Consider the following 22,752-nt stretch of genomic DNA (forward strand, 5'->3'; position numbering starts at 1 on the left):
TATACCATTGTCTGGGCATACTGATTGTATTTTCTCTAAAGACAGAAATGCCAGCAGGTTAGGTTTAGTTTTCAAGGGAAGAGGGAGAAGATAAAAAGAAATAGCACTACAGGAAAATGTCAGGTCATAGACACTGATGATGCTACTTAAATGGTGTGCCATAATCATATTAGGGCAGAGCACATGGAATTCCCGATTTCTGCATGACAGTGAAGAAGGGCCAGCAATTATCTCTGTGTGTGTGTGTGTGTGTGTGTCTGTTTGCTCTACCTTCCCACCCTATTTTGCTAATTCCATTGAGGGGCAAGAAGAGATAATCCAGACACCCAGAACAGGAGGAAAAGGTCTGCAGCTGTGCTGGGAGGGACTGGTGTGAAGAGAGAGGCTCAGTCAGACTTGGAGTTTTGTGCTATTGCACGTGAATGCTCTGGAACTGCCCTAATCGACTGAAAATGAGCCGGCTACGGTCATATGGAACAGGTCTGTTTAGCCACATCGCTGGGTAGCACGGCAGATGGTAGACCGTCAATGGGTGGTATTGATTGGCTGGATTTGCCTTAGGGTAACAAGACTATGGTCCTTAAAACCCCGCTTCATCTTATTTTCCTTTGTGCAGCTATGTACAGTTGTGGTTTTCTCTTCTCACTCCCCAAGCCCCCAATATCTCCTTTTTTTCCCTTTTCAAATCAAAAGCCTTTCTTGGTAATCAAAATAGAGAGGTTACCTTGAGATAAACACTCTTTAAATTATCACCAAGGGAAGAAAACTTGAGAATATTTTATTTACTAGGCTGATTACATTTTAATGTTTGAAGAAAGTGACATTTTTTAATTAGTGTTTAAGACATATGGTGAGTGTACAAATTAGCTTATTTCATACAACCAGAATTTGATGAGAGCAACTCCTCCTTCTCATTCCCCAGTTAAAAATTGTCACTTGAAACTTAATATATGCGAGGAGGTTAAATGGTATTAAGTGATGCAGCCTTGACTTAAAGATGAAGGAGACAGTCACTGTTGTGTGTGGCTAAATATTGCCTGGATGGACTGGAAAAATACTAGTTTCGACATCTGTGTTTGCAAGAGGATGTGGAAGTTCCGGGGCTTTAATTTTGTCTGGCCAAGGAAACAAAATCCCAGGTATCTGTGTGTGTTGGTTTCTCTTTTAGATACGAGGGAACGTAGAAGAGTGGATGCACGCTCTGTAATAAAATCCTCCTTAAAATCAGGCCATAGAACAATATAAGGGATGAGATTTATTTTTGTCCAGGTCGTTCTTTATCTTTGAACATCCACCCTCCATCACTTGGGGTTTTCAGCTTGGGACATTCTATTTATTCCTGGCACAGGAGCAGATTAATTGGAATAGAATTGTACAAAGGAGACACCAAGTTAGCTATATACCCAAAATAACATAGGACAGAAATGTTCCACTTTGAGGCAGATCTTAAGGAAAAAGAACAGGACTGGGGAGAGATATATGATTACTTTGCTCTTGTGGTTGTTTATAGCTATTCGTATAATTGCATTTTTAAAAGAGATGCTTAAGATTTTTTTTTCAGTGTCTTTTAAAAAGCTGTTGGGTTATTTCCTATCATGACAGACCCTATCAAATAAGCCTAATGCTTTACTCAGAAGAAAAGTTGCACCCTTAAACTCTTGCCTCCATCTTGTATGTGCTTCGTCCATATGTTTACTTTTGAATTGGGTTTTTATCACGTGAGTCAATATTTTTCTCTTTTTGCTAAAGGAAAATATTTCCATGGAGTTTTTGGTACACCCCTCCACCCCCTGCCTTGCTCTGTGTTGATTGGATTTTCCATGTTCATCCTTTGCTGAATGAAACAAAGCGTGTTTGTGTTTCATTCTTCACAGTTCTTATTAGGATTGGTGATGGTGTTTTGTTTTGTTTCCTCGCTATAAGTCAGGAGAAGGAATTTTATTTATTTATTTTGACAAGATACAGAGAGATACAAGACACGAAGCCTGTTAGGATGCTGGAGTTTCTCGTGTTACATTCTACACCTAAAAGGAGAAACAACAACAACACAATCCTTTAAGATGGTTCATTTGAATCTGTGCACTCTACCCACCTGGTGGTTATATAGTGAACTGTTACTTTAAAGAGTAGTTTAACACCAGCCATGTTTGGGGCAGGCTGCTCTTGCAAAAGAGAGCAGTACATATAACAGGAGTCTACTGTGTGTGAGATAAGGGGAAAATTCAGCTCACTGACTAGAGGTTTTAATGTGCGAACTCTAGGGAAATAATATATTGACTGTTCCGTGGCGCGCAAGAAAATTGAAGAACCCTTTGCAGACGGAGTGCTTTGCAAAGGATTCTATCTGTTTCTCTTAAAACAAAATCTGTGGCAAGATGTTTGAAATCAGCAGGACGCTTAATGCTGCTTTGTTAAATAATGAGGTAATATTTTGTCACTTTTTTCTGGGCAGCATCTGTTTTCCCCCCCCCCTCATTCCCCCCCCCCATGTTTATGAAGGATTCTTTTTCTTTTTCTTTTCTCTTTTTTCTTTTTTTTCTTCATGGAAGTCAAGGAATACAGTTCACGCTTCCCTTTCTGTTCCTTCCTTTTGGTGCTTTTGGAGAATTTGGTTTGTCTTTTTTATTTGCAGTTTCAGCTGGCTGCTGTTTCCTAGCCCATTGTGCCACGTAAGGCTTCTCCACTGCGCGGAGTAGGTAGTTATTAACGCTGAATTGGCTTCTGGTACAGTCCATCTGGACTCTGTGTGGGAAAGCTGGCTGCCGGCGACTGATGCTGACATGTCCGCAACCTTTGGGATGTGTGCATGGTGGCAAGGGGCTGACCGATATGAGATTCCTTCTTTTAAGGGAAATTGTTATTAATGAGTCAAGAAACTGCTCATTTATGGTAAGAGGGATACAGCGGCGCTAGCAGCCCCACAGCTTTGGGATATCATTTTTAGGTTGGCTTAGCTGCCTGAGTGAGACAAGTTTCTTTCTGTGGTGGTGGAGGATTGTGGCAGGAAAAAAAAAATCATGCATGACTGGGAGACTTGCCTGCCTGATTCTTGAGATAATATATTGAGAATCTGTTGCTTTACAAATGTCACACCACTGATGGAGCGGTCAGCCCCTCACTCTGAAAGATGAATGGTACTATTGGAAATGCAATAATAAGGTTGACTTTTCCCAACAATAGGATTCTGCCTTTGTCTTTAGAGAAAAGGCCTCTGAGGACATTTGTGCATTTGTTTGAGGATTCCATTGAAAGACTTTAGAGTGGAGGTTTTTTGGAGAAGTGATCAATATACAAAGTGCATGGTTTTTTGTTTTTTTTAACCTGGCAAAACCAGCTAATTATTTATACTGTAATATACAGTTCCTGTTTCAGAAGAGTGGCCAGAACATCTTTGGATATACCTAATGGTAATTAATGGCTCACGAAGTGTGCTGAGATTAGTATGGATGGGGGAGAATGGTTTTAAGAAATTCTGACTTTTCTAACCTCCAGAGAAAAACAAAGTAAATATTTTGTTCTGGAGCGAGCTGTTTTCATTTGTGTGTTTGTCAGCATTGTGTTCATGGTTTTCTTCTCACAATATTTCCGTATTGGGGAGATCACACTCAGAGTTTCTGTCATTGATTCGGGGCACCTGTATCTGCCCTGTGTCTGTATGTTGAGCTCTTTAGAACACTTAACCTATGAATTCATCCCTAGAACACAGTTCAACAGATACTGTAGTACTATTGTGACTCGGTAGGACTGTTTGTATATTTGCTAGAGAAATTATTTTAAAAGTTTACTTAATTCAGTCTTGTTCCACTCGAAGGGGTTATAGTTTTAACATTTCTACTTTTCTATTTCATGGATTTTTATTTCTAACAGCTGAATGTATTTATATTCAAGTCTAATTCTCCATAGAGTGTACCCAACCCATTTTGTTTTGTGGTATATCTGTATTTTTAAAAGTGTGCATATCTATGTATATTTATGTGTGTGTGTTTGTGAAATAGTAGCTGGGAGAGAATAGTTTTATTTTTTTTAACACAAAGGTTATTTTCTTTTCTAATAATTTTTCACAGACACATCTATTCTTGGACTTGAAGCCCAGAGTGTAGCATGATTTTCGGTCTATATTTTTATTCTGCCCAGTCCCATCTCCTGTCAACTCCAGCCAAAGATTTAAAATTATGTTGAATTATTTCTTTAGTAATATTTGTTACCTCTATGTATTCATTGAGGAACCAATTGACTAAGTTATGAATTAAATAAATAGCGGTAAGTTAGCTTTTTGGATAGAAGTAAAGCAAAAACTCTTCAGGTAAGCCCCTTTAAAACCCAAACCAGAACAAAATACTACACTATTGAAGACTGGTATTGTAGAGGTTATGAAATGTAAGACATAGGTATGCAAACTGTATACATCACCACACACTTGCTAAATGTCTCTTTGCAAGTCTTTTAAGAGACCAAAGAAAAAAGACATCTTTTGAAGGAGAGAAGCAAAATCACGAGTTCAGTTCAGCAAGATATGCACTCTGCACCAGTCATGAAATGATGCTGTTGTCAAAAGCATGCTTTACATTCTTTAGAGCATGGGGAAAGCAAAGAGAGAACGCGTTTTAGTGCATTTTTAAAAATTCAGATCATGCCCCTATCCAAGTTGAGAAATAAATTCATTTAAATAAATCATTCATCATTCTCTGTTTTGAAAAGCTCAGACAGAAGGCAGAAAGGTAGAGGCTGACAGCTGCCCCCCACCTCCCCCCAGCTTTTTTTTCTTAGCAAGTAGGTTTCTGAAGCAAACTTGTAGGAACCCAGTTCGCGGAGCAAACACAATCTCAGACTTGTTTTCTCTTGAAACGCTGGCCATGTTAGCTGCAGAATGAGCATTACTTCCTAAAAATCAGCAATATTAGGAAATAATAAAGTTAAAATGTAGATGTATTAGCACATTAAAGTGCTTTTGTTGTATCTTTAAGCCTAGAGGCAGATCATTAAATATGCATTTTGTTAGAAAGCAACTGTCGAGAAAGATAAGGTGCTTGAAAATATTCTATACTGGAAAAGCCCTCTGTCAAAGGGGTTTGGTGGTGCAGCCTTCAGGACGGGGGGGAAAGGGAGGACACTCCCACTGGTAAGGTTTGCAAGCGGCCGGCTGATGACCTGCAGTTGTTACAGTACTTTTGAGCTAGGAGGAGGGAAAAGGTAAAAATACAAGTATGGCTGTTGTTGCTTCAGCCTGGCCTTAATTACCAGACACAAGAAGCAGTTCAGAAATCTGGTCTCTGTTGTTGTAGAGGTCACCAAATCATTAACATCGTCAATCTGGCAGTAGCTAATTTAAATAGCACCTGATGTTGCAACGCCTCCCTTCGTTTCCCCAGCCAATCAGATCCTGGCTTCGGCTGACAGATGGTCCCATAAATGGATGTAAAAAGGGGAAGCTTCGAGCCAATTTCAGCAAGGCTCTGTTCAGTTGTTCTTATCTACATCCTAGAATCGGGGGTTTCAGCTCACTGCTCCTTTTCTTTCTTTTTTTTTTTTTTTCTCTCCCCCCCGTCCCCTCCCCCCAAATAATTGATTTACTTTACAATCATCCACACTGTGTTTTGTGGATCTTTAAATATATATAACAATAGTAGTCATTTAAAAAAAATATCCTGAAACCTTTGCAAATTTTAAGAGAAGAGTCGAAGCTCTGCGAGACCCAATATTTGCCAATAAGAATGGTTATGGTAGGTATGACTAGATTTATAATCTGTTGTTTGTGTTGCTGGAGGGAAGAAAAGCATCTACACCTTGACCAGTCTTATGCTTGCACAAGAGTTTAGTTCTCTGCTGCTGTTTGGTTCCTACATTTACTATCTCTTTTGTGTAGAGAGTGCCGGTAGGTCCTTTTATTGAAAAGCAGTGGGGAAATGGATTGTCATTTTTAACAGGTCATTGTCAGTTTTCCCTTCAACATAAAGGAGGGGTTGGTGTAGAGGGGAGGTGGGCAGAAATAATTGCTGGTTTGTTGAAAGAGGTTATATTACACGAGACCATATTGGCAGAAAGGGGATTTTTTTTTTTTTTTTTTGTAAGGGAGAGGGGGTTTGTCTGTGTGCCTGGGTTTTGTGGGGCTGGAGGTGGATGCAGCGGGGTTAGGAATCTCCATTTCCGTGCTGGAAATTTAAAGCTCGAGAGGCAGTTCCTGGATACTGAACGTTGAGATGGGCAGTTGTGTTTTGGGGGACTGCGCAGTCAAAACGGCAAAGAGAGTGATTTATTTGGGCTTCAGTAAATGCTGCATCTTGTATTTCAAAGAGTTTCCTGTCATGACCTCATAAAAAAGAGGAGGCGGCTTGTATGTGTAGCGGTGCCTGGCGTGTTGAGTTGTTGCTTCCTTCTCTGGGCAGCAGCTCTGTAAGAAGGAATGTCAGCTTTTACATAACGTTCCTTTCCGCTTTTGACACACTGTGTGAGGGTCCATCTTCTTCTGATCACAGATGGAGTGGAATGGCTTGAAGATGGTAAGTGAAAATTCAGAGGAAGGCAGCTTGGAGATTCCAGCCGTGTGTGTGCGTGTGTGTGTGTGTGTGTGTGTGTAAGGATGATGGACTGTGCATCGTAAATCACTGTGCAGATCGTGTGTGTGTGTGTGTGTGTGTGTGTTTATTAGTATTTCTCTTTTCTGAAAGCCAGAATCCATCTCCAAGTGTAATGGCACTGCATGCACACAAGGCACACACACTGCCTCTTCCATCGAACACACATTTAGCCAAGCAAGGTTGGTGTCTTTTTTGACAATCACAATGTCACCGTTGCTGTTGGCTGGCGTGTCCACCGCCTCTGTGAGCTTTCAGCAGAATTACATGACTGTTAAAGTTAAAGGCACATTTCTTTTTCAGTCTCCTGCTAGGAGTGATGGGGAAGGCTGGCTATGAGGGGTGGAGGAGGTGAGGTTCAGTACCAGCAGATGCAATTGTGAAACAGGACTTTGGGATGTGGAAGGGGAAGTGGAAAACCTTTCTGCCAAAGTAGTAAATCTATTTTTAGCGTCCTCTTTTTCGGAAAAAAAAAAAGAAGCAGGGAAACTCCTTGAGTGCCGCTCCTGTCGCCTGATGTTGACCCTGAAGATATGGCACAAAATGGCACAATCAGTTGCCACGAGTGCCCACTTTGACTTTGAATTTCACCAGCAATAGCTTTCACAGGGTTTCAAAGCCGGGTATGTGGGGAGGCTGTAAATTCATATCCATCTCACTTATTTTTTGCTAGAAAAGCCTGGGGAGGACTTTTCGCTCTGCATAGACGTTATAACAAAGCTGTGGTCTTTTTCCCATTCTTAGAGGATTGCCTTTGTCTGGCTGCTTGTTTTGATGGGTGTAAAACAAATAAGATTAGACCGAGCAGCCCAACTGAAAGCGATAGCTGGGAGGAAAACCCAATGAAAGGTTGCCGGGGAAACGAACAGAGGAAAAGCCGAGTAGGGAGCAGGTGGCTATCATGAGAACACACTGCAAACAGTGTAAAAAAGGGGGGGAGGACAGGACCTCGATTATCTTTGCTGTTCTTTGTGGCCGGCCCAACTTTAATTATTCTTTATAAATAGGTGTTAATTACATTTCTAACTCTGGTTTACAGTGATTTTTAGAAATCTATTTTTAAGCATCTGTTCTGTCTCTCCTGTTTTTTTGTTTTTTTTTTTTGGTTTAAAAAACAGAGGGAGAGAGAGAAAAGAAGAAGAGGGGGAAGGGAGGGTAGGGAATCTTGCTTTCTCTCTCTCTCTCTCTCTTTCCCCCTTTTCCCTGCTGTGAAATTGTACGTGCGAAAAATCGCAAGGAATCCTGTGAGGCCATTTGAAAAAAAATGTAAATTATATTGAATGAAGTTGACGGAAGCATAATAGTGAACTCCCACAGCTGATAGGTTCTGCAAATGATTCCTTAGAAATTTCCAGCAAATATCCATTGGAGAAATATAGGTAGAATAGATTTACCCTAAAGCAATGATTTTGTGCTAGGTGATATTGGTGTTTTTACTAAATCAGATGTTGATACTACAATTCCAGGGAGTTCATTGTATCTCTCATTTTATATCCCAAGTAGAAATTACTTTTAAAAATAATAAATGAAAAACTGTGTTCTGGCCTTTTGCTTCGTTTTCCTCTCTATACCTCCAACCCCAAGGTCCATCAGGCTGCACCCTTGCAGCAACTGCAAGGCATTTGGTCCTGGGTCTGGTCTTAGCATAAACTGAGTGAAAAGCTGATTTTTTTTTTTTAGTGTCTCTGAACGTCTAGGACCCGTGCGTGCGCTGGGTGACAGGCATCTCTCCCTTTTTCTCTGAGTGTGCTTTACTAGTAGTCTCTTTTTCTCATGATGGTGGGTACCAGAAGGACTGAAAGGTATAGTGCTCAGGCAAAAAGGATGTAAAATAAAAACCATGATCTGTTATGATTTCTTCCAAATTAGATATATGATCAGGTAGCTAATATTAAACCCCAAAATGAGAGATTAAAAAATACTGAAATATGCTTAAAAGGTTAGGAAATATAATTGGCTTTACTGAAAGTACTCTTAATTTTTACTCTCTCCATCGCAAATCTCTGCACTCACCTCCCCCCCTTCTTTTTTCCTTGCAAGGGGCTTCTTTTTGTTTTGTCTTCTTATTGGGGGATTTTTAAAATTTGTTTTGACTCTTGAGGTAAAAATAAATAAACTTATTTTTTTGTCATATGTCATACACTTGAACCTTTGCATAACTATATGTCTCTTAAAAATTATGATAATTTTTTTATTATCTCTAATATAGTTTTTTTTCCTGAGAAATTTCTAGCATTTTTTAGTTAGGGGAAAATAATTTCCATAAGAACTGTCACCTTGTCTTGGGTTGTAAAAAAGACACATGGTTCTACTGCTGACCTTTCTTGCTGCTTTGTCTTAAAAATATTAATGCCTACTACCTGCATGTGGAGGTGTGCCTTTACGGAAGCATAAGGCTGAGTGTGCATTTATTAAGAAATGAAAATCTGATCGGAAATATTTCTGCAAATATCACCTGACTACATCGAAGTTTTAATGATCAGAATGTCCGTATATGTCATTGTAACATCATGGCTACATCGTTTAATATTTAAATTTTTAAAAAGATAAAATGAACATAAATAGGGAAATGGCTGAGAAATTGCTTTGAGAATCACTGACTTATAATTTTAATATCTCAGAAAAAAAAAAAACCTAACAAGCAACTTAACCACTCATTTTTGTAGTCCCATTCATTTCTAACTGCCATTCATTCAAGTCATCCTCCTGGCCAGATATAGATGAGCTTGCTTCTGTTTGATAGTTTTCCAAAGCCTTAAAACTTTTTTCTCTCCCAATAGCCCTTCCTGGGTCCTTTGAATATTCAAAGATTTTGTGATGAGACGAAGGCCAGATTGTTGTGAGCTAATAATAATAGAATTTTTTTTTTTTTAAGGAAAGAGAAAGAAAATGAGCTACGCATTTGCATTTTAGTTCTTAACTCAGTCTTGAAAAAGGGTTTGAGACGTGGTAGACTTCAGGTATTTTAAACTTAGCATTTCTGTTGGGGATAATCTATTTGACATTTCGAATCTAGAAATCATTGCCTGAGTAGTGCTTTGTGTGTGTGTTCAGTATCTTTAAAAGAATTTGTGGGTGAATCAAGGTGTTTTTCTCAAGTAAGAATTACCACTAGCAATGAAAGGGTTTCCTCAGGGCAAGTCCTTTCTTTGGTTTGATTTCTCCCCTTTGCACTCATTTCCTTATTGTGGGTGGATTCTTTTCCTCTATGTAGACCACATACTATTCCTTCCATGAGGATATACGTTGTTTCACTTAGCCCTTGGCATCTTAATGCCTTATTTTAATTAAAAAAAAAAAAAACGAAACAAATTGTAAATAAGGAATGGCGGTCTTGATAGAGGTCATTGTATGTGGACAGAGGTACTTTGGCCTTGACAAATTTCTTCATCAGTTCCAATGATCTGTGGCCACCAGGCACTTAATTTATATGCCTGGACACTTAATATGTACATTTGTTGGTGAGCTGGCCCGCGGGTGTTAGACACATGAGTGTGCGCTGGCAAATGCTGCAATGCAGTATTTTTTCCCAATGTCATTAGGAATTTGGGGGGTGTGAAGGGACACAAACATTCTTAAGCTTTTATCTTACTATCTTCCAGTAGATGGACCATGTTGTACAGAATTGGCCAATTCTCCTTTTAAAAGTGAAGTCAACCTTTTATTGCCCGCTGTCTGTTCTTCCATCCATTTGATAGATATGTGGAAAGTATGTATATGTGAGAGAGGGAGACTCTGTGGGTGTGTGTGTGTGTGTCTGTGTGTGTGTGTGCGTATCTGTGTAAGCATGTGTGTTTCTGGAATCCTGCACCTGTCTTAGGTTTTCCTTATTTGGTATTACCAAATGTGTATACATATTTGCAAGTATATGTGCCTCTAAAAAGGGAAAGAAAACCAAACTGGGCCGGCTTCCCATAAGAAGTGGCTTCTCCTCCAAGAGTTTTCTTATTAGAAAAATACAAAACTTAATCAAAAAAGATAGATCCAGACCCTGCAGACCTGCATTAGAAACCAAACACCTTTTTTTAGTTGCCACTTGAGAAACTATAAATGTGCAGATTCATCACAATATTTGTGAGCTGGAAGCTGCTCTCTCAAGCAAGGGGCTGGGCTCAAATTAAAATGTATGTATATGTGAAGGAGAGTTGTTTTTTTCTTTGGGAGCATTTGAACCTAATCTTTAACCATTGGTAAAAACAAGTAGGAGGTAGGGTGGCTCTGTTAGCAGTTTGTGCATTGTTTTGTGACTTTGTGTGTGTATGCGTATGCTTTAGAAACATCCTCGTATTTTTTAAATCTCAGTGTATTTTAAGGGTGGAGGGCTATTGTAGGTCAGTGGCTTTTTAAGGGTAAGAAGAAAGGTGATCTGTGGGTGGGTGGGAGTTGTCACAAGCAGTAATTGTCATAAATTACTCATCTAGAAGTGGAAAGAAAAAAGGCTGGAGGACAAGAGTGGAGAGGGGTACCAACATGTGGATCTGCACTTGCCGATATAAGAGATAATGAGTGATAAATTTGAACTGGTGCAGTGCAGGATGCCCGATAATCTCTCAGAACCTTGACTTTGCAGGTTCATTACTTCCTTGCTTGCTTGTTCACACCTTTAATTATATCCAGTTTGGGATGCTAGCTAGGGGCACCAAAGATGAGCCATTTTGTTTGTTGTTTACTTCATTAAGTATTCAGGCAGTGTGCTCACAATAGCTTTGGAGCATCACTGTTAGGAATCAAGCACTTTGGAAATGGAATTGTTACAAAAGAATAAAAAATAAGAAAGCAATCGGCCAGCTAGCTTGTTTTGGATGTTCACTCTGCTTAATGATAATATTTATGCTGTTCCTTGTACATTCATTAAGAAATGAATTATGCAATGTCAGTGCTCCTAATATGCTGGTGGCTCCCCCACCCCCTTACTCTATCTCTTTTTTCTCTCTCCCCATGCTCCACCCCCAAGATTTTGCCTTTTACTTGACCATTTTAGGACTGACCATTTTTGCTATGGGGAAGATCAGTATTCAGTTCCTCGTTGTATTTAATACCAGAGATATTTTCCCTTCAGTATGGATCTTTCTTCGTACGGATCACGAAATGCTGAACACCATAAAGGAATCTTTAAATAATTTTTGTTGAGGAAGCAGTGAAAATGTTGAAGAAATAAGGTCAATGTAATTGTTGTGCTTGCGTTTTGTTTTTTGTTGTTTTTGGAAAGCCTTATTTTTAACCACAAAAGTAAAGTGCAAAACTAGCATATGTGATTTTTTAAAAATGGAAAAAGATTACAAGTCATAGGTCTCTATTAAAAATAACTTACCTGAGACTCTTGGTTTGAAGAATAACATTTCAGCTCGAGTTTAATTTTTTAATTATTCATGTTAAAGCTATAAAAATGTAATTCATAAATACTTTTTCTGTTAAGTTTAGTTCTATTTTCAGGATATGAGGAAGCAGAGAAACAATTCTAGCAAGATGGAGAATTCTGAAAAACACACCACAACGTGGAGGTTGCCTCCTCTCTGCACTTTGTGGCATTGAATCCGCTCCTGCTCATTCTATGAATCAGTTACCTTCTATTGTCTACTCTCTTGTAGCGACTAGCCCTTGAAGTTATTTTGCCAACTGTGTTCCTCGTAGAGGCTAGCTATCATTTGCTGTTAGATGAAGATGTGTTTGTCGAGGACTTACTATGTGCATTTCTCTGGAAGATGGAAATCAAGGTCACCTTTTCTTTTTCTTCTGACACTGATCAAAAAGACAGAATAAGAGTCTAAGTCCCTGTGATTGGAGCTAAAGTTGGAGTGAGGGATTTTAAGGTTGGATGTCACATAATGCAGTTTGTGTCAAGTTATGAGAAGAGATCTGTCAGAACATTCAAGTACACAAATGTTTTTCTTTTTGTATTTTTTGTAAGAGCCTAGGCATGACTCCAAAAGATAGAAATCAAAGATCATCTGGACATTTTTGTCTATAAGTTCCCATATACGCAGATGCTGGCTTTCAGGAAAAGGAAAGTTTAGACAGTTGGGAGGAACTTATCTTTCTGTCAGCTACCCGTGGAGCTTAGCAAGAGCCTGTTAATTTTACAGAAATAAAATGCTGTTCTTCTAACAGAGATGACTCTCAGTACCTTTCCCCCATGTCACCCTCCAGGTAGGACCTGAGAAGATAGTGACCCTCCTGGCATGCCCCTGTGCAATAAGTTTGCACATCAACAGACGTCATAGAGTAATGTGATACACACTTAGATACTGCCATGTACTGTGTGTGTGTGTGTGTGTGTGTGTGTGTGTGTGTGTGTGTGTGTGGCGGTGGTATAGATAGACAGCCATGACCCCCGGTGTGCTCTGGCATGTGCCAAGAATGGCTTCTCAAGTAGCCTGTGTTTTCCTAAGCTTGCCAGTCTAAACCTTTGGAGTTTTCCTTTCTAATTTGTACATGAAAAATAACAGGCTGAGTTGAACTTTTTTTTTCGAGTGCCCCCTTTGAAGATGCAGCAGTAGTAAATACAGCTTTAATGATAAACTTTAGCTCTAAGTGCTATTTAAAAGTCTGTCGTGGAAAGCCTGAGAACTTGCAATCTTTACTAATGAAACTTTTATTAGGAGAGTGCTCACTTAAAATGGAGTAAACGACTAAGTCCCTGTAATGTGTGATTTTGACCAGATTTGACTCATCCCCTCTTATGTTACTTTTTGTAATGCAGCCAACCACACATCTAAAATTCTGGATATTGTACTTGTCTTCAATATTAATTATCTCTGTTGATGCACTGGGTACAGACAGTACAATTCCCACAAGTCCAGATTCTTACTGTAATACCCACACAAAAGTGATATTTATGAATAATATTGGGAAAGTTGTCCTCATGGTAACCATTCCCCAAAGGAAGCTTTACATAAATGTGCATTTATTATTCAGGATATTAAAAGGGAATCCTTAGCTTTTACTTTTTAATTTGGGCTAAAATATGTAAATTGGTTTTATTTTGGAGTTGCTCTGTTTTAGGTGGCTTTGGGGGAGGATAACTTTCTAGCTTGATGATATTTTAATCACCTCTGTAGTAGAAAGGGTTCCAAGACTGAAATCAACCTGGTTATTGTGATTAAGACCCAGGGGGCCAGTGTGCAGATGGGGCTAAAAACATGTTACATCAACTTGTACATATGTAGAAAAATTAGATTTTTTCTGCTAGATACCACTGTCCCTGCATCTTTACCGTCAGGGGCCCGCTCAGAGGCTAAGGAATCCCAGGTCTGCCTCTGGATTCATAGGACCTTCATGTTGTGCTTCTGCAGGCAACCAGCTGGAAAGATTGCTCTTTGTCTTACAAAACCAGAAGTGCCAAGGACTTTGAAGTCAGGTGGATTGGGGGCTAGAGTCCTGACTTTCCCTATTAGTAACTGGGTGATCTTGGATGAGGTCCTTCAGCTTTCGAGCTTAAATTTCCTCATCTTTAAGATGGAGATGATAAGGCCTGACTCACAGGGTTTTATGTGGATCCAACGAGAAACAATATGGGAAGGTACCGGTCATACACCTGAATATTAAAAATGCTTAGAGGATGTTAGGTCTCTTTCAGTCTGCCCATGCCAGATGTCCTGGGGAGGAGTGACATTGAATGCTACCCTCATAGTCTCTGTCCTCTCCCCAGAACTAAAGGAGGGTGGGGGTGACAAACAGTAATTTTTAAACACAGACAAGCCCTCAGTTCTTCCCTGGAATTATGTGGCTTTATTAAGTTTTCGGCATGCTCATAGGCTTTTGCAAGGTACATTCATGGTCCCCTTTGGAATTAGAATTAACTTGGGATTTAGTTGTTAAAAGAGAAAAAAGGTGAACATAAAATTAATTTTAATTGATGCTGTTTTTTCTTTTTTTAATTTCATGAAAGAGTCTGTTAAGAATTTCAGAAGTCAAGCAGAAAAAAAATCAGGTTAAGCTAATGAATATGGTCTCATCTTTGCTGTCTAAAATATATTATTATAACCTGTGAGTTATTTGACTTTGGCCCAGAAACCAGCTTACTTTGGAGCTATTTTTTTTTCCTCTTCACCACATTAGCTTTTTTCTTCTATCCCTCTTATTTCCCCAACAGACTGAATTTTGAAGTTCTATTTTTCAAGGAGTGGTGAAGAGGTTGAGGCAAAAAGTGGCTTAATGAGATTTTTCTAACTTGCCATCAGTTTTCTTTCTCCTGCTTGGTGAGGCAAGATGATGGATGGCTTTGGCAGTGCAAACAGCTCTAGAAGCGATCACATTGACTGAAGAGGTGTGGGAGATGTGAGCAGAATGCTGGCCCTCAATTTATGACCCTCCCGTTTGCAGGAAAGAAAGAGACAGGACAAGAGTCACCGTAAAGGCCTGATGTAGCTGTTGATCACATGCACTTGGGAAGGGTAATGGGGGGTGTCAGGACCGGTGTTAGGCCGAGCCTAATTTTGTGCCTTTTCCCCAAGGCTCTGAAAGGGGGAATAAACAGGCACGTTAAATAAAATTCACAAGCTATTCTAAGTCAGGACCTGTTGCTGTCACCAGTGAGGACCAGAAAACGATACAAGTAGTACCTAAAGGGGTTCGAGACAGAAACTGAAAACATAACCTCCTTGGAACAGTATTTTAATGTCATGGATTTTGGATTCCACTTTATATAATCATGGGAAGGATGTGAAAGGGAGTCATTTTCTTTCCTTCAATTTAAGCCTTAAAATAAGGGGAAGGATTATAAATTGATCAGATCCCCCAAGCACCATTTTGCAGACCCTATGCTGTTTAAAAAAAAAAAAAAACCAAAACCCTTTACTGTGAAACAGACAATAGAATTTTTCTCTTTCCATGCGTATCTATTTCAAGGCTTCCCCAAAGTTCTTCTAAGGATTTTGTAAGCAGCCTTGTGTGTGGTACACAAGCTCTCAGGAAGAATTTGGTTGATTTTTGCAATGTGTTTTGTATGGGCAGAAATACGCCAGTTGAAAAAGGGGCTTGAATGTGGAGAGGAGTAGAAGATGTTTGTGCATAGTTTAGCCTAGAAAAATCTCACAGTTATTAATGAAAGACCAAAAAGAGATGATCGGGTGAGCCATTTGAGCAGGTGACTGGGCAGGGGAGGGGCGGGTGGATATTCTTACGACCTCCTTGCTAGAAACATGTTCGTATTATTAAAAAATTGACCCCTATTTAAGCCAGTACTTGAGTTTCAATTCCTTCTTGCTTTACACCTCTGGCTTAAGGTTATCAGCGAGAAGAAAGACTTTTAGCTTAGAAGAGCTTTAGTAAAAACTCTTAAGCAGGTCTCTAGTTGGTGAATTTTGGAGACGTGGGCTTGCAGTTGCTATAATCATAACAGTACTCTTCCTGAACTATCATCGTGTCAATTTTCCAAGAACAGAGGAGCAAGTTTGTGTTTCTAGAACTTCAGCTATTCCCAGCACAATTCTGCTGTAATGGATCTGTGACTAGGGAGATCATTTCTCATATTCACTTAACATCGTATAATTTTTGCCCTATGGTGTCAGGTTGATCTCCTTAATGCAGTTAGGGCAGGTGTTATTAACCCCTTTTTATAGAAAATAAAGTTCAGCCACCTGTCTTTGGATACATGTTTAACAATAGCAGAAGTCTTAGCTCCAGAGTGTTTAGGAATACATCCAGCCTAGAGAAAGTTTACTTCTCCAGGGGAAAAAAACAAAAACAAAACAAAAAAAGCAATTCCTTTTCTAGATCAAGTTTTTCAGTGTGGAATCAGCAAATACAATTGCATGTCTGTGCATATAAACCACATTCTAGGTGCCTCCTGGAATGTCAGTATTTAAAACATATTCTGATATAGTGGGTAAGGACAGTGACAGGCAGAATGTGAAAAGTGTCTCAGCAGAGGAGGTACAATATACAGAAGAGGAGACATTCATTGTTGTTGGGGGAAGGAGACAGCCTTCACGGAGGAAATGCCATTTGGGTGGAGCCAGGAAAGATGGATAGGCAGAGAAATTAGGAAAAAGGGGGCATTCCGTGTGGAAGGAAGACTATGAGTAAAGGCACAGAGATGGGCACTTGCTTAAGGAATGATAAGTAGTCTGGGGTAAATGCAGCATAAGATGTGTAAAGATAAAGCTAGAGAGATAGGTAAAAGCTATCATTTAGGAAGGGTAAGGTGTTTGACTTGGTTTTAACTTTATTTGAATCAGTACTATGGAATGTCTTAGATCAGAGGATTATGGTTTCCTGATTGTTTTGCAGGGTCGAGACTTGCCTTTATCGGGTCATGATTTCTCAGAAGTTGAAGTCACCCTAAAGATACTATTGAATTAGACATTGGTTATTTAGAGAGAATAGGCATTAAAGCACTCTTCTGATCAAAGTGTGATGTGATGATGATGATGATGATGATGACGATGCTCACTGGTGCAACTGGGGTTACAGTGTCAAAAAGCACTAGGAGGAAAAATACCAACTTTATTTCAGATTGTAAATAAGTGTGTCATAAGAGGGGCACGCTGCATCTCTCATCAGCAGGTACCAGTGCTCGTGTCCTGGGAAAATGTGTGGCCAGAGAAAGGAGGGTGGTAGTGGGGAATCAGCTTATTTCCTCCAGAATAGAGAAGTACCCACCTCAGACTTCCATGTACCCAGGCGTACCTGTCTTCCCGGGTAGTCTGTGAGCCCTGGAGGGCAGAGAGCTTGTCAAATGCTCTCTCTCTTTTTTTTTTTTTAAAGATTTTATTTATTTATTTGAGTGAGTGAGAGAGAGAGAGCACAAGAGGGGGTAAGGTCAGAGGGAGAAGCAGACTCCCCGCCAAGCAGGGAGCCCGATGCGGGACTCGATCCCGGAACTCCGGGATCGTGACCTGAGCCGAAGGCAGTCGCTTAACCAACTGAGCCACCCAGGCGCCCTCAAATGCTCTCTTATTTCAATGTGGGCACACAGTAAGTACTCAATAAATGTTTATGGAATTGAGTTATAATTTTTTAAAGAGTCTGAACTACAGAGTTATAATAAGACTTGTGAATTTGGGCTCTGTCGTTTAGTTTATTCGTCCAAGTCACCTAACCTGGCTGAGTTTCAGGTTCTTAATATGCAAAAGAGAATTAATACAACTTCATATCTTGATGGGAGGATCAGTTAAACCGTATCCTTGATACACCCCAATAACAATATTAGTAAACTTTAGTAAATATTAGTAAAACAGAATAACAATACTAGTCAATTACTAGATTCTAGTTTTGCCTACAATTATTTTACTGGGTCTTAACCAGAATTAAAAAAAAATTAAAACAATAAGTGAGATAGACATTTTGACTTTGTTATATTTCTGCTTTCTTGGTTAACATTCTCAGAGCTGAAACACTCCACATTCTCCAGCAGCGTAGGGGGCCAACTCAAGTTTAAAATTCTGAGAGAATCACCCTGTCTCTAGCTTATCCAAATCCTCTGCCCCTCACTCCTCTTTATTAAGCATCACATACCCAGAAGATACACTAGCAAATTGTGCAATTGAATAAAACCCACACTTTTCATTTAGGTTCTTGCAACTGTATCATATTTAATAGTATCGCTTTTTCTACATTATGGTCAAATAAATTTTTACATAAACTAAAAAAAAGTGAAATAGAAAAGAAAAGATTAGTGGCTAGGGCTTAGTAAGGGTAAGTATTATTTCATGAAACTTTGGGTTCAGTACCTATGTTTTGACTTGTGATGTGAAGCTGCTGTGTGTTCAATATATTTCTTACTTTTTTGCTTTGTTCAGTGAATTTTGAAAAACACTGTCCTAGTTGATAGTGAGCTCTGCATTATCCAAAAGAAAACCAGCCACCTTTTTTTTTTCTTCAGTGCTATGCAATGCAAGATCTCTAGTATCTTCCAAATTATTAAAGAAAGGATGGCATCTGATTATTTTAGATTTAATGTGGAAAATGTATCTTAAATCTTTGAAAGTTAATGATATCTGCATGGCATATGTTGGGACTCTCTATTAATCAAAGTATTCATTAACTAGCAAATCTTATACCTTGGTCATGCTACCTAGCTGAACCTTCAAAGTAATAATAATAATAATGATAGTAATAAGCAGTGGAGGTGATCTGGAGGTGAGACTACAAATAATGAGATTAGCTTTCATTTCTTGAGCTCTTACTATGAGTCAGGCACTGTGCCTTACATACCATTCCTTTTAATCCCTAAAACAACCTTAAAAGGTAAATGTTAATTTTCCTGTTTTATGGATGAACTGAGATTTTGAAAGGTAAATTAAGGTTACACAGCAATTGGGCCAGATTTGATTTAAACCCAGGTGTGTCTAGTTCTAGAACAAAATGTCAAAGGTTTATTCAGTTCTGTGAAAATGTATTAAGATGCCTACTCTGTGTTAGGACTGTACTTCTTTACAGAGAGTGGTGGGTCAGTTGGTCTCTGCCCTTGAGGGTTTACTGTGCATGAAAGTGGGTGAGATGTGATTTAATCACAAGAGGACAGGCACAAAGACTTTCATACTAAGTATTTAATTCTGGAAGTAGTGAGAAAAGTACCTGCCACATAGTTTAGGTATTCAATAAAGATTTATTGAATTGAATTGAAATTGGATGAATCCTCACCTGGTGATTTGGAAGGGAGTGGCTGAGTATTGGGGAACCTTTGTGCCAAAGAATTTCCTTACCTGGAAAGTGGCGGATCCATCTGCCCTAAAACCATTCAGTGCCCTTTGGAACTTCTGAAACTGGCAGCAGCAAAAAGCCAACCAGAGCTCAAGAACTCAAATTATGAACTCCAAGTTTCATTCATGCAGAGAGAACATTTTCCATCTTAGTATGAAAAGAGAATCCTGTGGCAGAAACATTTAGAGAATGATAGAGGGCAGCCTTCCTTAGAATGAAAAATAGTAATTATTATTGTTGTTATTGCTATTTTTACTATACTAACCTCATAACCTCAAGCAAGTCACATTACCTCTGTGAGCCTCCATTTCCGCATTTGTAAAATGATTTCTACTTCTTGGGGTTGTTGTGAAGATTAAATAGATCCATTTAATAAAGCCTTGCTAAGCACTTACTGTTTAGTGGTGTCTGAGGATTTACTATAAGGGAGACATAGCCCCCTGCCCTCAGGGAGCTGAGTGTCTGGTGAAACTGCCATGAGGGTGGGATTCAGCCCCACCACCTGCAAAGCCCACTATTGACAGAATGCACCCCTTGCAGTCTGCTTTGGGGTGTATATATTATTGTCATGCATGTCTCATTTGCATCATTGGAAGTTCAAGTTTATTGAGGATAAGAATGCCATGGTAGTCTTCTTTTTATCTTCTACTACCCTTGGGCCCCTGCCTTACCTGTTGGTCAGGGTTACCCTATATAGTTGTTGCTCAATGAATCCAGCCCAGTTCAGCAAATATTTACCAAGTTGTTCAAGGTGCTGTGCTGGGAAAGGGAGAGTAACATTTGCTGAACAGAAAGTGACTTTAGAGTACAAAAGGGGAACAGTATTACGAGGTGGTGATAAACTACGCTAGTGCTAAAAATGCCTGTGACCTATTCAGGAAGAAAGTAAGGCCCCAAAGAAAATTTGGTGGTGAGCCTAAAAAAATAATGTATTCTTTCTTTTTTTCAGTGCTGTTTTGTTTGTATTTCGTGGGGAACCAGTGTATTTGCTACAGGCACACAGTTGAGATGTGATCTCAGAGATGGCTACTTAATAGATTTGTGGCTCAGGATCAAACCCAGGCGCCTTCACAATGCCCAGGAGACCCTCTGCGGCCCGGCCTCCACCCTCCTTTTCAGCCCTCCATCCTGCAGCTCTCCACCTTCCATTCATTCTCCACTGTGGAACTTTGCGATGCTGTTCCATCTGTCCCTATGCTCAAACAGATCCCTTGGTCTCAAACATCCTTCTGTCTTCTTCACTTGGCTTTAAGAGACAACTAGGAGGTGACTTCCCACTTAGGAAAGCGCCCCTGACTCACGCTGGGTTAGGGCCTCGTCTATGAGCACTGCCAGCGTCCTTCCTTCCATCAGTCTTCCCCCCCCACCCACCCTGCATTATCACTTGTTGATTTGTCCATCTCACCACCACATCAGCAGTCAGGACTGGGCTCCTCTCTGTGCCTGGCCCCTAGTAGGTGCTCAGTAATGAATTGTTAACTGAATGATAGAGTTGGATGTTGGTTAGATTGTTCATTAATGGGTTGTCATCAGGTGCCCTGTTACCTTTAGCCTGTGAGAGGGATGTTGGACCCGAAGACCTCTGTTGTGAAGACTGATTTTGACACTACGGTTGCTCACCAACCACAGTTCTGTAACTTTGGGTTGAAGATCTTGAGTATGTCTATTTACATGAAACTTTGCCTGACTACCATGACTCACCTGCACTTTCTCAGTAATTCTTTTTTTTTTTTTTTTAAGATTTTATTTATTTATTCATTAGAGACAGAGAGAGAGAGGCAGAGGGAGAAGCAGACTCCCTGCTGAGCAGGAAGCCCGATGCGGGACTCGATCCCGGGACTCCAGGATCATGACCTGAGCCGAAGGCAGACGCTTAACCATCTGAGCCACCCAGGCGCCCTCAGTAATTCTTTTTTTTAGACCCCTTGGTCTATATGTCACTTGGTCTCTCCCATAGAGTTAACAATGATACATCACAATAATAAGGACCCTTTATAGTGTATCTGTCAGGCTTTACGGAAAGAACAGACTTAGGTTATCTCATTGAACCTCACAACTCTAGGAAGCAGGTATTTGTGTTCCCGTTTTGAAGAAAGAGCACCACGTGGTTTACATAACTTGCACAAGGTCACATGGCTAGGGAGTGTCAGACTTGGAATTCCAAGCCTAGTCTGTTTGATTCCAGAGCCCATGTTCTGTCTCCCATTTTGTGAAAGGATTGTAAAGAGCCGGTTCAGAGCCTGGCACATAGTAGGCATTTAATAAAGGAACATTTTTAAAAATAGTTCAGTCCCCCTAGGATGTATATTTTAGATATTGGTCATTTTTTTGCAGGACTCATAAGGAGAGGAGATTTAGAAAAAAATATGCAAGCTGCTTCCCATTTCATAACCTTCAAAAAGGAGAACAGATAACCTCAAAACTGAGGATATATCATCCCAGAAAGGATCATGGATGCCAGAGGAAGATAAAAGAGCTTGACAAAAGAGCACTGGCGTGTGAGATCCTGAGTTCAGTTCTTGAGTCTGCTACTTTCTAGTTTTAAGTTAAAGTGCTTACTTTTGAATTTGTATCTTCATAGGTCAGAAGTATTCAGGCCAAGACTCCTATATTAACTGGAATTGTAAATAAGCCTACTTGATGCTCTAGTATGGGCAACTAGAAAGCATTAGTTTTAAAATATAAATATGTGTATTTTATGTATTTTTATCTCCTCTCTCCATTGTGTGTACTATTGCATAAAATTAGATTGAAATCTTAAGATTAAAAGAGAGATATAGTTTATTCTTTTTTTTTTTTAAGATTTTATTTATTTATTTGACAGAGAGAGACACAGCGAGAGAGGGAACACAAGCAGGGGGAGTGGGAGAGGGAGAGCAGGCTTCCCGCCGAGCAGGGAGCCCGATGCGGGGCTTGATCCCAGGACCCCGGGATCATGACCTGAGCGGAAGGCAGACGCTTAACCACTGAGCCACCCAGGCGCCCTGAGAGAGACTCTTAAGCAGGCTCCACACCCAGCACCGAGCTGATGCAATTTGGGGCTGATGTCACAACCCTGAGATCATGACCTGAGCTGAAGGCAGAGGCTTAACGACTGAGCTACCCAGGTGCCCCGAGATACAGTTTATTCTTGTGCCAAAGCTCTTTTGTTTTCATTTGCAATGTGTGGATTTAAATTACTTAAAAAAAAAAAAAAAGCAAAACTCTCCATCAAACACTTTTGAGAGTAGAAGAATAACTGAACATTTGGCAATGCACCTTTTGTGCACAGCACTGGATGAAGCCTAAATATTTTCTTCCTCTTTTGTTTAGTGGCATGTTAGGATTGTGATTCTCCCAAAATTTATTTGCCCTGCCCTTGGCCACTAGTTCACATTTGTTTTGATCTTGATGCCTGCACTCATCTGAAATAAACAGTGCAGGTAGAGTGAAGAAAAGGCTTAAGAAAATGATTTAAAAATAGAGAACCACACATTTCTCTTATGGTTTTCTCAGCACACTGCAGAGCCTGGTGGGCTGGGAAAAAGGAAGTCTC

At 39.8% G+C, this 22,752-nt stretch overlaps 1 protein-coding gene across 7 annotated transcripts in view; it reads left to right on the forward strand.

Moving 5' to 3' along the window:
• The window catches only part of ELAVL4 (ELAV like RNA binding protein 4), a 143,891-nt gene that overhangs the window by 52,209 nt on the left and 68,930 nt on the right, over positions 1-22,752 (forward strand). For 2 of the 7 annotated variants that reach the window (XM_081818424.1, XM_081818425.1), the window contains exon 1: positions 2,758-2,889. The exons of 1 other annotated variant lie outside the window; for it this stretch is intronic. In XM_081818424.1, coding sequence (XP_081674550.1) covers positions 2,773-2,889 — 117 coding nt within the window. In that variant the 5' untranslated portion in view covers positions 2,758-2,772. Of the gene's footprint in view, positions 1-2,757; positions 2,890-5,398; positions 5,721-6,107; positions 6,498-22,752 lie in introns of those variants that run through there. 4 more of the 7 variants (XM_006732017.3, XM_031026688.2, XM_081818423.1 and 1 more) reach the window with 4 other exon arrangements.

Source organism: Leptonychotes weddellii, chromosome 4 (genome assembly GCF_054177405.1).
Source record: "Leptonychotes weddellii isolate Sample4059 chromosome 4, ASM5417740v2, whole genome shotgun sequence".
Classification (NCBI taxonomy): domain Eukaryota; kingdom Metazoa; phylum Chordata; class Mammalia; order Carnivora; family Phocidae; genus Leptonychotes; species Leptonychotes weddellii.